General features: G+C 43.4%; 1 protein-coding gene across 5 annotated transcripts in view; it reads left to right on the top strand.

The window, feature by feature from the left end:
• Positions 1–16,023, top strand: part of LOC147446083 (uncharacterized) — a 41,032-nt gene extending 25,009 nt beyond the window's left edge. For 3 of the 5 annotated variants that reach the window (XM_086525396.1, XM_086525395.1, XM_086525394.1), the window contains 11 exons: positions 5,504–5,567; positions 5,663–5,981; positions 6,349–6,549; positions 6,630–6,746; positions 7,035–7,403; positions 7,580–7,687; positions 7,841–8,647; positions 8,733–8,859; positions 8,937–10,102; positions 10,365–10,574; positions 11,497–16,023. In XM_086525396.1, the coding sequence (XP_086381522.1) occupies positions 5,504–5,567; positions 5,663–5,981; positions 6,349–6,549; positions 6,630–6,746; positions 7,035–7,403; positions 7,580–7,687; positions 7,841–8,647; positions 8,733–8,859; positions 8,937–10,102; positions 10,365–10,574; positions 11,497–15,489 (7,481 nt within the window). In that variant the 3' untranslated portion in view covers positions 15,490–16,023. Of the gene's footprint in view, positions 1–5,503; positions 5,568–5,662; positions 5,982–6,348; positions 6,550–6,629; positions 6,747–7,034; positions 7,404–7,579; positions 7,688–7,840; positions 8,648–8,732; positions 8,860–8,936; positions 10,103–10,364; positions 10,575–11,496 lie in introns of those variants that run through there. The other 2 variants (XM_086525397.1, XM_086525398.1) reach the window with 2 other exon arrangements.
• The last annotated feature ends 235 nt before the right edge of the window (positions 16,024–16,258 follow it).

Here is a 16,258-nt window from a genome sequence, read left to right as displayed (position 1 = left end):
CGACATACTTGGTCATTTTGTCTCGTATTTTGGTTGACATAGTCCCAAATACCAAGGAGATTCTGTCGAAATTTTCCTAGAATCTTTTGGTAGGTTTGTCACCATGTCTACTAGCAAAGACCGTGACATTTATGACATAAAGAAGTTTGATGGCACTAATTTTCAGCTTTGGAAGAACCAAATGCATGATGTGCTTGTCCAAAAGAGGCAAAAGTTGCCTATTGCCTATGCGGCTAGAAGTGAAGATATGCACATGACTCAGTTTCAGTGGGAGGAGCTTGATGAGCTATGCAGGTCTACGATTAGACTGCACCTTGGTCAGTCGGTGTACTTTTCAGTGTTAGAATGCGAGGCCGCTCATGCTTTATGGCAGAAATTATTTGACACTTACGAAAAGGATACGGCTAGCAATAAGATTTTCCTGATGCGAAAACTTTTCAACCTTCGTAACCATATCAATGATTTTGATTCTTTTTTTGTCCAGATTCGTGCACAGTGCATGACCATTGATGATGAGATGAAAGCAATCTTTTTGCTTTGTTCGTTGCCACCCTCTTGAGATATCTTTTGCACAGCTGTTAGTAACTCTGCTCCAAATGGTACGCTAAAGTACGATGATGTTACTAGTGCTCTTTTGTCAGAGGAGGTGTGTCGGAAGACCATGACTAGCTCGCACTATGACGAAGCTCATTATCTACAAAAGGATGATAAGCAACGTAAGGGCCGTTCTATGCAACGTGAGTCCAAAAAAGAGGGCAATAGAGATGCATCAAAGGGTAGATCAAAGTCTCGTGGTCGCAATGTTCAATGCCATATTGTGATAAGTTTGGTCACATAAAGAAGGCTTGTTATGCTTGGAAGCGTGACAAAGAGAAGGACAAAGACAAAGATCATGATGATAAAGAGGAGAAACCAAAGAGTTTGGTTAAGATTGAAGAACTGAATATAGTTCAGGATGACAGTGATGTGCAAGACATTAACATGTTAACTGAAAATAATGATGTCTTTTATGACGCACATGAAACTCTATCTTTGCAGAGTTCTATGCCAGCTGAACTCCTTGTTAGTGGTGAAGTATCCCATACATGGATTCTTGATTCGGGTGCTTCATTGCATGTCACACCTATAGGCATTGGTTTACTACATACGAGGAAACCATTGGCTCTGTTACACTTGGTGATAGTTACTCTTGTGACATTGTTGGCGTAGGTGATCTTGCCATGGTTATGGCAAATGGGGTGAAGTTTATCATCCATAATGTGCGTCGTGTTCCAGCCTTGACACGCAATCTGATTTCGGTTGGACATCTTGATGACGGGTTACAAAGTCACTTTTCATCAGCAGTCTTGGCGTGTTGCGAAGGGTCATCTTATTATAGCTCATGTTTCTAAAGCTGGTTCACTTTATCCTCTTTATGTATTTGATAAAAACAGTGTTCTTTCTGTAACCGAGCTACCAACCGTTGCTTTGTGGCATAGCCGGTTAGGACATATGTCAAAGAAGGGAATGGAGACACTCTCTCGTTTGGGCTACTTACCGTCTTTGTCATTTTTTGATTTTTCCTTTCGTGAGCACTGTCGATATGGAAAGCAAACACGAACACATCGTACACATTCTTTTGACAAAGAAAGAAAACCCTTAGAGCTTGTGCACAGTGATTTATGTGGGCCTATGTCTTCTAAATCCCATGGTGGTGCGTCCTACTATGTTACATTCATTGACGATGCAACACGACATGTTTGGGTCTACGCCATGAAGTCTAAAGATGAGACCTTTTCTTGCTTCAAGAAGTTCTTATCTAGTGTTGAAACTCAGTCTGAACATAAGTTGAAAGCTTTGCGCTCAGACAATGGTGGTGAATATATCTCCAAAGAGTTTACAGACTTCTGTTCAAGTAGGAGAATTAAGCGTGAGTTTACAGCTCCTAGTCCTTATACCCCTGCACAAAATGTTGTTGCAAAACGAATGAATAGGACCATCCAAGAGCAGATTATGTCTATGCTATCACAGGTTAATTTACCGCAAGCGTTTTGGGCTGAAGCATTGTACACAGCCATGTACTTGATCAATAGATCACCACATGCTTCATTACAGTTTCGTGTACCTTTGGAGTTACGGTCAGGACATAAATTGTCTTATGAAAAACTCCGCACATTTGGCTATGAAGCTTATGCACATGTACTCAAGGAGTTGCGTGCTAAGCTAGATCCTAAGTCCAGGAAATGCATCTTCATTGGCTATGGTTAGATAGTCAATTTGGCTATCGTTTATGGGATCCGAAAAGTCGATCAGTGATCCGTAGTAGTGATGTTGTCTTTAATGAGACTAAGATACATAGACAGCCAGTGAAAGAGGTTGAATTCCGGAAAGTGACGTTTTCGATGTATCACCTCTTGTCCATACAGCTCCCGAGTCAATTACTACACATGCTAGTATCAGTTCTGATCAGCAGTGGAGATCTCAAAGAGTCTCACATCCACCATACCCTTTTGTTCCAGGCTTGGATTTTGTTTTGCTGGCAGATAGTGGTGAGCCTTCTTGTTACAAAGAGGCTATGCTAGCCAATGATAAGGTTCAGTGGGAACATGCTATGAAGAGGGAGATGTCCAGTATTGCAAAGAATAAAACATGGGAACTTGTTCCATTGTCAAAAGGTAGGAAAGCATTACCTTGTAAATGGGTTTACAAGAAGAAGATTGACAATTACAAAGCTCGTTTAGTGGCCAAAGGTTTCAAGCAAGAATATGGTGTCTATTTCCAGGAAATCTTTTCTCCAGTGGTCAAAATGACCACACTGAGAATGTTGCTTGCTATGGTTGCTACTGAAGATATGGAGCTTGATCAAATGGATGTCATTACAATTTTCTTACATGGTGATCTCGAGGAAGAGATTTATATGCAGCAACCTGAAGGGTTTGTGCTAAAGGGCAAGGAACATTTTGTCTGTAAGCTTCTGAAAAGTCTCTATGGCTTGAAGCAATCATCCAGACAATGGTATCAAAAGCTTGATGTATTTATGCGTTCCCTAGGCTATAAGCGCAAGTCGATTCAGGGATTTGTGGACAGTGATTATGCAGGCTGTGTTGACAGTGGTAAATCAACAACAGGTTGGATTTACGCATTTGCTGGTTCTGCTATTTCTTGGAGATCCGTTCTTCAAGACTGTACATCCATTTCTACCACAGAGGCAGAGTATGTTGCATTGAGTGAGGCATGCAAAGAAGCTATTTGGCTTGCTTGCCTAGTGAAAGATCTTGGATTGAAGCAGTGTACACCAGTTCTTCATTGTGACAGTCAGAGTGCTATTGCCTTGGCTAACAATCCAGTGTTTCATTCCAGAATGAAACACATTGATGTGCATTATCACTTCAGTCGTGAATGCTTGGCAAACAAGAGCCTTGATTTAGTGAAGATTCTTACGTCAGACAACACAGCAGATGCACTCACTAAAAGTCTCTCCAACCATCAGTTTCAGCAGTATCGTGAGTTGATGGGCATTGGGTGAAGAGTGGTTCTCTTCCATTCTTATGGTCTCCCACATTTGCCATAAAGTGGGAGAATGTTAGGTTTAATGGCCATGTGGCCGATCGCCTATCACTAACTGCTCTACTAACCCTAAGTGTACAGCTATACACTTGTGTGAGCCACTAACACTAAGTACAATGTGTATTGTGCCTTGAGGCATAAGATAGAGAAGAAAGAAAGGGGGCACACAGTACGTGTCGGCTCTCCTCCTCCAACCTGTATGTGGCTATGGTGGGGTGTGTGTGAGTGTGTGCGTGCGTATTCCTCTTCCGTTGTGCTCCCGGCTCCTCCCCTTCACTTTGGTTGGTTAAGTGCAATCCCCGGATGTGGATAGTAGGGATATCCATACGGGTTCAGCCATTGTACCTAGGCGGCTGTGGTGGCAACGGCGGTGGTAGAGGCGGTTGCACTGGGTCAAGGTCAGCAGATGGCTTTACCATGTTCCTAAAAACACCCCCAATTGGAACAGAAGGCTGGGAGGGTTGTCGGTTAGAGGCTCTTGCACTTTCTGGTGCCGGAGGAGGTGATACCACTTGGCGCATCAGAGGGGGCAACATGTAATTCAGGAACTGCCTGAAACTTTGCAGCATAGGGAGATTCTGCAGAGGATGCCGCGAAAGTATGTCGTGAAGCTTGTCGAGAAGAAATTGCAGGTACTTTGTAGAATCCAGAAACGTCATGGTGCTCTATCTGTTCTTGGTAGGATAGGTATGCTTTCAGAAAAGCACATCGCTAGAGTTCTGATAACATTGTAATGAGAGGGCACCGCGTCACGTGCCAACGGAAAAGAACAGATTTAACAGACTTTAGATGCTTCAAAACAACTGAACTGTAAAAGATGCACGGCACACGAGAGACGGGAGTGGTGGCGTTCCACCCCAAGAGAGCACTTCAAACGATGGCGCCCCTTTCGGTATTTTTTTATATTGCTTCAACACGTTACAACTCTGGTAGAACTCCTTTGCACCTCCACGCGGTAGGATGCTAGAGAGTGAGCCCTCATCTCTTATTTAAAGTCCATGGGCCCTCAAAAGCAGTTTACATGAAAAGCTAGTAGTCTAAAATAAAATCATTTGGTCTCCCAAAAGCTAGCGTCCTTGGGGGTTGTCCATACAGCAGCGCCATGTCATCAGAACTCTGCAATTTGCGGGCGTCTGTACACTGCCATGTCAGCGCCGTTTTGCAGGCGTCTATACGGCTGCCGCATCATCAGTTTTTACGCAAGGTCTTTGTGTGTGTGTGTGTGTGTGTGTTTAGGCCCCGTGGGATGGGGGTACCATAAGTTGTTGGGGGTTAGGATTTTAATCCTAACCTTTCTTTAATAATTAGGTCACTCGGCTAGGAACTATAAGTTGGTGAGAACTTCGTCTTCTTTTGCTTCTGCTAGGGTTTAGGCCTCATAAGCCGGGATCTGTAGGTTGGCTAGGGTTAGGCTCGGGGAGCCCTAACTGGTTAGGTCTTCAGTGGCGTCAGCAGTTTGTGACATGCAGTGCCATGTCACCACCATACGGTCAGCAACGTCATCCTCCGGTCGGTCAGTTATGCCACTTCAGCACTTCGTGACATCGTCAATTCTCTCTTTCTGTTACATCTGACACAGTAGCTTGTCGGAATACTAGTAGAGGATCAGAGAGGCTGGTAAAAGGAGCAGGTGAATAAACAGCATGGTGGTGTGAGCCCAAATGACAGAACTTCTGTCGTATGCGTTTCACTATACTATGTCTTTCCTGCTTTCTGCTGCATCTTTCCCCATACGGAGCTGCTGGTTTTCTGCTGTAATCCCTCGTGTGTATGACTCCTCTGCTGCCACTAATGAAAGACTATTATACATGTGCTTAAAGCTGAGTTCTTGTATTTCAAAAGATTATTCTTTTTCAATTTTGTTCCGTCTCATGTATGGCTTGCTGTGTTTTTATTAAGTGTCATTATCATATATTGGATCCATATTGAAGTCTTTTATACTAATAATTTTTGGCAGATTCTGATAGTGATTGGGAAGAGGAGTCTTCTGAATGTGAAGAGATCCCAGAGACTGCATGGAGGTTTTGCTACTCTATACTTTCCATCCACTAGCAAATGTGAAGGAAATCCTTTGGCAATATTTCCCTTACATTATATTTACACTGTAATTGAACAGGCAAAAATGGTCTCAGAAAAAGGGGGATAAGGAGGTCAGGGGTGATGGTAGCAAAAGGAACAGCAAAGAGAGTCCTGTTTCACCAGTCTGTGCCAAGAAAAGAAAGCAGAAACTTTCTTCGGCACAAAGGACTTCTCATTCTAAAGCTAAATTTGGCTGGTATGACGCTAGATTTAATGGATCTACACAGAAGCAGAATAGTGACGATGATGCTCTCATATTTCTGGGAGAAGATTTTGAGCATTTGTTATTCGAGGATGCAGTGAATGCATCAAGAGAAACTTATACGAAGGAGATAGATTTACCTGAAAGGTTTCAGGTAAGTAACTTTTTGTCTCGTTCTCACAGAAGGTGGCTATTTGAAGGAGTTTTGTGTGCCAGAGAGCATTTGGCGCAGTTGACGTTGAAAACATATATTGAGCTTAACTTGATTCTTTCCCTTGCTTATCTTGATTTATCTCCCTTCTCTTTCACTCCCAAAAAATATCTTCCTTGTTGAAGCGGCATATTGATTTCTATGTTTCACATCTCGAAATCCAAGCTAAAAGTACTTTTAGTGATCTTAAGCCGAGCTCAAACCAACGCCTCTATTTCAAATGTTCAAGAACTTCAAAGTGGACTGTATTGTGCCTGTGACCCTAGTAGAGTAATGCATTAACATCCTTGCCACCATTTGCTGTTTACAGATGCATGAACAGGATCTTACAGCAACCGCTTCAATGAATGATTGGACTAAAGAGGCTCACTGGATTCACAACAGATTATTTGGAGACTTCACAACAATCAAAGAAGACGAGGAACTTAAATGTATCACAGACATTGACAAGGAGGAAATAATCAAAGAAATTGTAGCTGTGCTCATGCAACTACATGTTGAAAAGTGTGAGGTGACGTGTACTGCATTACAGGTCGTTCATCTATTACTCCTCTTAAAGACCTATTAAAATGGTATCTTTTGTTTCTTTAGGTTCCTGTCATTGGTATGTACAACTTTCACAAGTGCCCCAGGCTTGCCAGAAGAATTGATACAAAGGAGGTAGGCTTTGGATGCGCAGGGAACAGCTTGCAGATAAAATCCTTCAAGGTGAACTCTTTTGAGCTGAGATACGAGGACTTTTAAGTTCATGCTATAGCAAGTGTATGGACGAGTATATGTTTGCTGGATATATTTTCTAAGGTGGCCTTCTCTTTGCTCACAGACCTTCTCCTTATCTTTGTAACCGATATTAGATTGTACATCACAAACTCATGCTCTTAATAGTTTCATTAGGCTCATTAAATGCAGTTAGCTGCAGCGCATTTTAACATGTTAGCAAGATCAGGTTTTTGGTACTAACCACAAATTACAATCGAACTTTTTGTTTGATGTTAGGCATTGTGGATGATTTTTCAATGGGACCGAAAATGGCTGTCTTTATTGCGCCGTAAAAGCACACAGCAAGATACCTGGAAAAATCGTGCCATGACTAAAGTAATTGGCTCTGATGAAGAAGACAGGACCCTGGATGTAGTTATGCAAGCCTTACAGGAAGCAGATTCAGAAGTGACAGTTGATGATCTAGATGCCAAATTTAACTTACAGTTTCCAGTTGATGAAAAGGCACCACCCAAGGGTCAGTACAAAAGGCCAAGAAGGCAGTCCTTGTATGGTTTGTGCTGCAAGTCAGGCTTGAGACACTTGGTGAGGCAGCTGGGTTTAACACCAGAACAGTTGGGTGAAAACCTTCATGGATTGCAGAAGGTGCGTCTGTGGTTTTCGATAACACTCTGAAGCAGTAAACATTTAGTATTATTGTACACATTGCATATCAGAAGAAGGCATACACACTCCTGCATTTAGAATTTGGACTATTGTTTTGTATGCGCATATTTCTACCAGAAAACAAAATCAATTGATTTTGTATAATTATCTGTCAGATACACGAACCGCTTGATCTTACTGTTCCTCCAGAAGAAGTTGATTTAAGCTATGCTAGTGGGCAGTTCACTGAGCCACAAAAAGCACTTGAAGGAGCAAGGCACATGGTATGCTTTATCCTAACCATGTAAGCTTTTTTCTTTATCAAGTAATTTCCTACTGGGTATGTTCCAGTAGGGGAACAGTTTTCCAGACGTAATTTCTTGTCTAGTAAATTTGTTAATATCAAGTTTTGATTTGTACATGTTGTATGTCTGTAGGCTGCTTATGAATTGAGCTGTGAACCAAGAGTGAGGAAATTTGTCCGAAGTCTTTTTGATCAACATGCTGTTGTGAGTACTGCTCCAACGTCAAAGGGTGAAGTCCTGATTGATGCTTTTCATGAGCTTGCATGTGTTAAAAATGTTAAAGCCAAGTCTGTCAAAAGCTTCAATGGTGGAGAGTGGCTACTCATACAGAAGGCAGAAGAGGATGAGCTCGTAGAGGTCCGGATAGAGCTAACTCAAGAAGTCTTTGATGAAGTACTCATACAGAGTCTCCACAAAAACTACTTTTCAAATGCTTCAAATGAAGTAAGCGAGTTGTGGAATGAGCAAAGAAAGCTAATATTGCAAGAGGCTCTTGCCCAAATGTTACTGCCTCTGTTGGCTAAGGACATGCGACTCTCATTGACAGTAACAGCCAAGGCTTGGATTCAAGCCGAATGTTGTAAGAGCCTTTGGAAAAGGGTTACTATGGCTCCTTATCCCATCAGCGACCCTTTTGTTGATGCTTCTACGAGCTCTAAAGACAACACTTCAAAGAATGCAATAGTAATGGTGTGCTGCTGGGGATCTCGAGATCCTCCAACTACGTTTGTGATTCTTGATGCCTTTGGAGAATTGGTTGACTCACTGCAAACAGGTTATTTGAATGTACGCCCTGGGAGTCATGAACAGCAGCTCCAAAGAAAAGTGGATGATCAAGAGAGACTTAAAAAATTCATACTCATGCACAAGCCGAATGTTGTTGTTGTGGGAGCAGTAATAAACTTTGCTTGTCGTCACCTCAAGGATACAATTGCTGAGGTTAGTACTGCCATTTGCAACAGGCTGCATCATCTAACATACTTGGGCTTAATGGTGAATAAGTAATGTTTTCTACCTTTGTAAGACCGTAGGCAAGGCTGCTGAGGTGAATTCTGCTCTGATTTCTGTTCCTGTCATCTATGGAGATGAATCCCTGGCTTCTCTCTATGAGAAATCACAAGTTTCCTTGGTGCAACTACCAAAGCAGCCAAGTAAGAATAATTACTTGGCTATACGGAGTTTTGCTATATTTTTCCATCAATCATGGTTTTTTTCCGCGTGCTTGTAGGCATTATCCGACGCGCTGTTGCTTTAGGACGCAGCCTTCAAAATCCTCTAGCAGTGATAGCTGCTTTATGCAACCCTAGTAAGGACATTGTTGCATTGAGTATGCATCCAATGCAGCGGTTTTTGTCTGCAGAGGACCTCTATGCTTCCATAGAATGTGTCATGGTTACAGTTACTAATCAGATTGGTGTTGATGTTAACCTAGCTGTAGCACATGAATGGTTATTCTCACCCCTGCAATTTGTGTGTGGTCTTGGTTGGAAGAAAGCCTCCAAGATACAACAGCTTATCCAAGAATCAGGATGGCTTCCTAGCAGAGAGTCTTTGTTGAGATATCCCTTCTCATTGAAGGACGTTGTCTTCAGAAATTGCTCTGCATTCTTGCGAATACGACGAGTTGGGCATGCTGTCTCAGGGCTGAGGAAACTTGATCCTCTTGATGATACACGGATTCATCCGGAGTACTACGAGTTTGCCAGGAATTTAGCAATTTATGCCTTGACCAATGGACAAGCATCATTGGACAGTGAGAAAGACATGGATGTGGTAGAAGCAGCTATTGCGCATTTCCGAAAAAATCCAGATGCTTTTACAGAAGAAATTGTCATGAACTTTTTCAACTCTTTGCAATTGGACGAGGTTGTAAACATAGATATTCTGAAGGATGTCCGTAAAGAATTACTTGATGGGTTCAGTGACTTTCGTGCTCCATACAGCCAGCCAACACAGGATGAAGAGTTTACTTGGCTTACTGGAGAAGATGAGGCAAGTTTATGCATTGGCAAAGCAGTGAATGTTATTGTTCAGAAAGTTTTCCGGCATCGGGCAATATGCACATTAGAGTCTCGTCTCAGGGGGGTCTTAGAAAAAGAAGATTTCACTTCTGACTCTAATGTCGACCTGACACAAGTTTTGTCAGAAGGAAGCACTTTGACCTGCTACGTTGCTAATGTGTTCAAAGATCAATTTTCTGTGCAATTGTCTTGCCTAGGAAACAATATGGAAGCTCATGATAGTGATGTAAGTGTGCCACATGCTGAAAGAGTGCTTTGCTCAGAGGAGGCAGTGCTGAACAAGGGGCAACCCAATGCAAAAGACCTTTGTTTCAAACCTCGAGACATTCATCATCCTTTATTTCAAAACGTTTCTATGTCTGATGCAATCAAGGTAATCGTCTCTCCACATTTCACATGTAAAATAAAATAAAATGCGAGAAGTGCAGGTGACTACCTACAAATACAGAAAGATATGATTAAACATAATGGATGACTGTGAAATTGAGGGAGATAGGGATCTTCTTTTAAGCAAAATGTCACTGTAGACAGTGATCACCTCATTTCAGAAATCTTAGATTACGTGTTTACATAGTTTTGCATGAGTTTGTTTTGCATCTGTTGTAGATTCTATGAACGTTTTTACTTGTCTTCAGGCATTATCAGAGGAGAATCCTAACAAGGTGATGTTCCATCCAAGTAGTGAAGGACCTGCTTGTTTATCGATGACTTTGAAGTGTCAGGACAATGTTTATATACAAAAAGAGATTGAAGAATTTGAGAAGGATAGCTCAGATCTAAGCACATTTTCACGACTTGGGAACACTCTCAAAATTGATGGAAGAAATTTCAGTACCCTTGATGAGGTACAATGTAGAGTTCTGTCTGTTCCCTTCCCTTACTGAGTTTTTTCTGAAACATTGTCAACAGGTTACAAAAAGTTTTAACTGTCATTCTTTGTCTAGTGCAAACTTCAGGAAGAAGTAGCTCCAATCCGAATCAATTCAGATGTGTTGGAAACCTCAAGCTCTGTGATCTCTCATATTAGCATTATTTTGTGAACTCCAGGCCTCAAGCACTGTGTTCCCTTATCATAGGAGTATTTTGTGAATTTAATGGCCTGGACGATTTGAAAGTGTCATAAGCAAGAACCTTTGTTTTGAACTCTGTTACATAGTATTATAAAGTGACAATACACTAGCAAAATGAATAAAAATGGCATTATTAGAGACCAAAGGCATACTGTCTGGGAGAGAGGTGTATGGAAAAGTAAATATTAGAAATAAAAAACCTTGTGATGATGTGCTAAACCCTGAAGGTGATACAATTTTATATTGCAAAGTGTAGCTAGCATCCAGAGATGGGAAGAATTACACTCTTGAGTTTCAATTTATGGAACCTGTTTCAGGAGTGTCTCGATGCTACTATTCATTAGTACAGGTTTTCAGGTCAGAGGGACAAGCCTTAATTGTCTCTGCCTATTCTTCACGTAAAAAGCTCACAAATACTCCCGCAATGACTATCACAGTCCCCTTTTTTTCCATCTCTCTGTCGGATCCTAAATGCTTATGAGCTTGTGTGCTGCATAGTTGCTCTTATTTCCAAACTCTCACAATGTGATGTCACAGTCACAAAAGACTCTTATGATGCGAAGAACATGAACTTTACAGTCTTGCTTACCTGCTCTTATTTGCATCTTGATTTAGAAGGAATTCAAGTCATTTTCTTTTTGGTTGGTCTATTCATTAGCACTACACGATTGTTCTTACCTTACAAACATGCTTGCAGGTGGTTACTAGCTATGCTTCCCCTCTGGTCAGTAAAATGAATGATGTGCTACAATCAAGAGAATTCCAGTCCGGGAATGATGATGAAATTAGAAGCTTCCTTAATCAGGAAAAAGAGGTCTCCACAGACGGTTTGGTGTATTGCTTCTCCTTGTGCCCTAATAATCTTGGAGCCATAGCATTATCGTACATGGTGGGTGAAAAAGTTTTTACAGAGAAAGTCGACCTGTATCCTGAAGGATATGGATTGCAGAACAAAATGTTTCGAAAGATGGATACGGTTATAAACTATATAAAGAAGACTGTCAGTGATGCTCGTTGTAGGTTGGTCGGTCCAGAGGAAGAGAGGCACAACCGAAGGGGTGATGGAACAGAGCGAGGACGTGGTGGCCGGTTTGGGTCTGGGCGAAGAGGCCGAGGCTTTCGAGGAAGAGGTGGAAGAGGAAACAGCTTTTCAGGAAAATGGGGAGCACAGGAAACAGAGAATAGTGATTGGAATTCTGCAGGTGCACACAGGAATGAGCACAAGAAGCACGAGGAACAAGACTTTAATAACAGTTGGGCTGCAGAAGAATCAAATGGTTGGAATGAACAGAAGCCAGGCTTTGAGGCGTCCAAAAGCCAAGATGAAAAAGGCTGGGGAGTCGCTGATGGCTCACCAGAGAAATTTGAAAGTGGATGGGGAGCAGACGACTCAGAAAAAGCTGAGAAACAAGATATAAGCGGCTGGCATATAGGGGAAAAAAATGATGCAACTGGAGGAAATGGTTGGAATGCAAAGGGAGACAGTGTCGAAGCTTCTGAAGGCCAAAATGACAGTGGCTGGGGTAATTCTGATATACAGTCAGATAAAGGGCAAACTGGGCTTGGTGGATGGGGAGCCACCGATTCAAAGATTAATAGCACTGAAAAAGGTAGCTGGGGGGCCGTTGATTGTACGTGGGCATCGCAAGATACAGAGAGCCATAAGGAAAGGGGTAATGGAACAGAGCGAGGACGTGGTGGCAGGTTCGGGTGCGGGCAAAGAGGCCGAGGCTTTCAAGGAAGAGGTGGAAGGGGAAACAGCTCTTCAGAAAAACGGGAAGCACAGGAGACAGAAAATAGTGACTGGAATTCTGCAGGTTCACACATGCGTAATGAAAGTGGATGGGGAGCAGATGACTCAGGAAATACTGTAACCACTGGTTGGGGAGTTGCAGGCTCAGGCATGAATAACAAACAGGATCTCAATGGCTGGCATGTAGGGGAAGAAAATGGTGGGGATAAAAATGGAGCTGGAACTGAAGCTTCCAAAGGCCAAAACGACAGGGGCTGGGGTGATGCTGATGTGCAGTTGGATAAAGGGGAAACTGGATTTGGATGGGGAGCTAGTGATTCAAAGAACACTGGGAAAGGTGGATGGGGAGCTAGTGATTCAAAGAACACTGGAAAAGGTGGCTGGGGAGCTAGTGATTCAAAGAACACTGGAAAAGGTGGCTGGGGAGCTGCAGGCTTTGTGGGGGCAGGTCAAGAAGATAGCTACAAGCAAAGTGGCGATGGACGAGGACGAGGACGTGGGTTTGGGTTTGGGTCTGGGCGAAGAGGCCGAGGCTTTGGAGGAAGAGCCGGAAGAGGAAACAGCTTTGCAGGAAAGTGGGGATCACAAGAAAAGGAAAGCAGCGGCTGGAATTCTGACAGGAAGCAGGAGGAACAAGGCTTCAGTAACGATTGGGCTGCCCGTCAATCAACCAGCTGGAATGACCAGCAGGTGGACTTTAAGGTATCGAGAAACCAAGGGGAAAGTGGTCAGGGACTTACCGACGGCTCATCAGAGAAATTTGAAAGGGAATGGGGAGCTGATGACTCTAAGAACAATGAGAAAGAAGAAATAAGTTCCTGGCATACAGTGGAAGAAAAAAGTGCAACGATTGGTGGAAATGCAAAGGGAGATAGAGTTGAAGCTTCCAAAGGCCGAAATGGTAGTGGCTGGGGTGACGCTGATGTGCAGTTGGATAAAGGGGAAACTGAGTTTGGATGGGGAGCCAATGATTCAAAGAACACTGAGAACAGTGGTTGGGGAACTGCAGGCTGTATGGGGGCAGGTAAGGGAGATAAAGTAGAAGCTTCCAAAAGCCAAAATGATAGTGGCTGGGGTGACGCTGATGTGGAGTTGGACAAAGGGGGAACTGAGTTTGGATGGGGAACCAATGATCCCAAGAATACTGAGAGAGGTGGTTGGGGAGGTGCAGGCTGTATTTGGGCAGGTAAGGGAGATAGAGTTGAGGTGTCCAAAGGCCAAAATCATAGTGGGTGGGGTGATGCTTATGTGCCTTCGGGTAAACGGGATACTGAGGCTGGATGGGGGGCCAATGATTCGAAGAACACTGAGAAAGGTGGTTGGGGAGCTGCAGGCTGTACCTGGGCAGGTCAAGATGAAGGGAGCCACAAGCAAAGAGGCGATGACAGAGGACGAGGACGTGGCAGAAGGTTTGGGTCTGGGCGAAGAGGGCGAGGCTTTGGAGGAAGGGATGGAAGAGGAAACAACTTTTCAGGAAAATGGGGACAACAGGAAGCGGGAAGTAGTGACTGGAATTCTGCAGATCCAGGCAGTAGTGAGTTCAAAAATCACAAGGAACAAGGCTTTAACAATCGGCCAGTTTTTGTGAGTGGATCAAACAGTTGGAACGAAAACAAAGGGGGCTTTGAGTTGTCAAGAACCCAAGATAAAAGTGGTTGGGGAATCCCAGATGGCTCATCAGAGAAATTTGAAAGTGGATGGGGAGCAGGTGACTCAAAGAGCGCCGAGAAACAGGAAAGGACTGGCTGGCATGTTGGGGAAGAAAATGGTGCGACTGAAGGAAGTGGTTGGAATGCAAAGGGAAGTAGAATTGAAGCAAGCAAAGGCCAAAATGACAGGGGCTGGGGTGATGCTGATGTGCAGTTGGGTAGAGGGGAAACTGGGAAAGCATGGGGAGCCGGTGATTCAAAGAACACTGAAAAAGGTGGCTGGGGAGCTGCAGGCTTTATGGGGGCAGGCCAAGATGATGAGAGCTACAAGCAAAGTGGGGATGCAAGAGGACGAGGACGTGGTGGAAGGTTTGGGTCTTGGCGAAGAGGCCAAGGCTTTGGAGGGAGAGCTGGAAGAGGAAACAGCTTTTCAGGAAAATGGGGAGCACAGGAAAGGGAAAGCAATGACTGGAACTCCGCAGATTCATGTAGGAATGAGCATAGGAAGCACGAGGAACAAGGCTTTATGAACAATTGGGCTGTAGGTGAATCAACTGGTTGGAGTGAACAGAAGGCGGGCTTTAAGGAGTCGAGAAACGAAGGTGAAAGTGAATGGGGAGTGGCGCACGGTTCATCAGAGAAATTTGAAAGTGGATGGGGAGCAGATGACTCAACTAATGCTGAGAAACAAGAAATGAGTGGCTGGCATGTAGGGGAAGGAAACAGTGCAAGTAAACGGAATGGGGGGAATGGAAAGGGAGATAGAGTTGAAGCTTCCAAAGGCCAAAACGACAGTTGCTGGGGTGACACCACCGAGCAGCTGGATAAAGGCCAGAGTGCACGGGGATGGGGAGATGATGGTTCAAAGAGCACTGAGAAACAGGGTTGGGGAGATCATACTTGCGCAGGTCAAGGTGAAGAGAGAGAGCAGAAAAGGGAGGATGGAACAGATCTAGTACCTGGTGAAAGCTTTGAGGCTGGGCAAGGAGGTCAATCCTCTGAGGGAGAAGGAAAGAGCTCGGCAGGAAAATGGACAGCAGAGGAAACTGACAAGAGGGACAAGAATTCTGCAGGTTCACTTGTAAATGAACACAAAAATCACAATGAACAAGGCTTTGATAACTGGAATGCAGAAGAATCGCATGGTCTAAACGAGCAGAAGGCAAGCTTCGCAGTAGTGAAAAATAAAGAGTCAAACAAGGAGAGCCCGGAGACGGCAGTTGATGGTATCTGGGGTGCATGTGAGGACCTTATTGACAGCAATGAATTGGAGGGATTAAGCCATTAAGGGGCCTACGACACATGCGCGAGAGCCTCGGCGTGCACAAATGGTGTATTGCAGTTGGAAGAATGATAGAATCTATGCTGAGGGGGCTTAGGAATGATAACTGATCAAGTTATTTAGCTTGCTTGCATGTTTGGTTATGCTTGATCTGTTGGACCATTCCACAGCATCTCAGGCTATCAAATGCTGCCAAGATAGCCTAGACTTTTAAAAGGACTCCCAAATGCAACAATCCTTGTACAAAATTGCATAACGTAGTAGTATAGCTCCACTTATTGTAGTCAATGAGCTTTTTGAAAATAAGCTCCCTCAAAATGTGCCTAAGCCATGTAATATTTTAGCTTCAGATGTATGTAGCTTGACAGATTTTGTACAAAATTGCGAAGAATAGCAGACTGCACTACAGCTCTACTTGTTGAAGTCATGAGCTTTTTGATAGGAAGCTCTCCCAAGGCTTACTGGAAATGTGCCAGAGCCTTGTAATATACACAGCTTAAAACGAATTTGCTAGCTAGTGATATCATCGAGCATAACAAATGCCACCTTATCTAATAGATATGAGAAGCCTCTTAAGCTTGCAAGGCTTGGCTTCTCCACATATCATGTTTTTCCTTTCTATGTTTTGACAGTAGTGGCAATATAGAAAGGTGTGCTTTTCATAGTCCATAATAGCTCAAATTCGCCGAGTAAACATGAGTGGTTATCTTCTTTCTTTGCACACTATCTTTTGAGCTGCTTGAGCCAGATAATTATATGATCGTTAGCTGCAAGA

The sequence above is a fragment of the Adiantum capillus-veneris genome, chromosome 12 (genome assembly GCF_014529385.1).
Source record: "Adiantum capillus-veneris isolate H3 chromosome 12, ASM1452938v2, whole genome shotgun sequence".
NCBI classification, from domain to species: Eukaryota; Viridiplantae; Streptophyta; class Polypodiopsida; order Polypodiales; family Pteridaceae; genus Adiantum; species Adiantum capillus-veneris.
The sequence above is the reverse complement of the archived record's forward strand: the minus strand, read 5'-3'. Positions and strand labels throughout refer to the sequence as shown.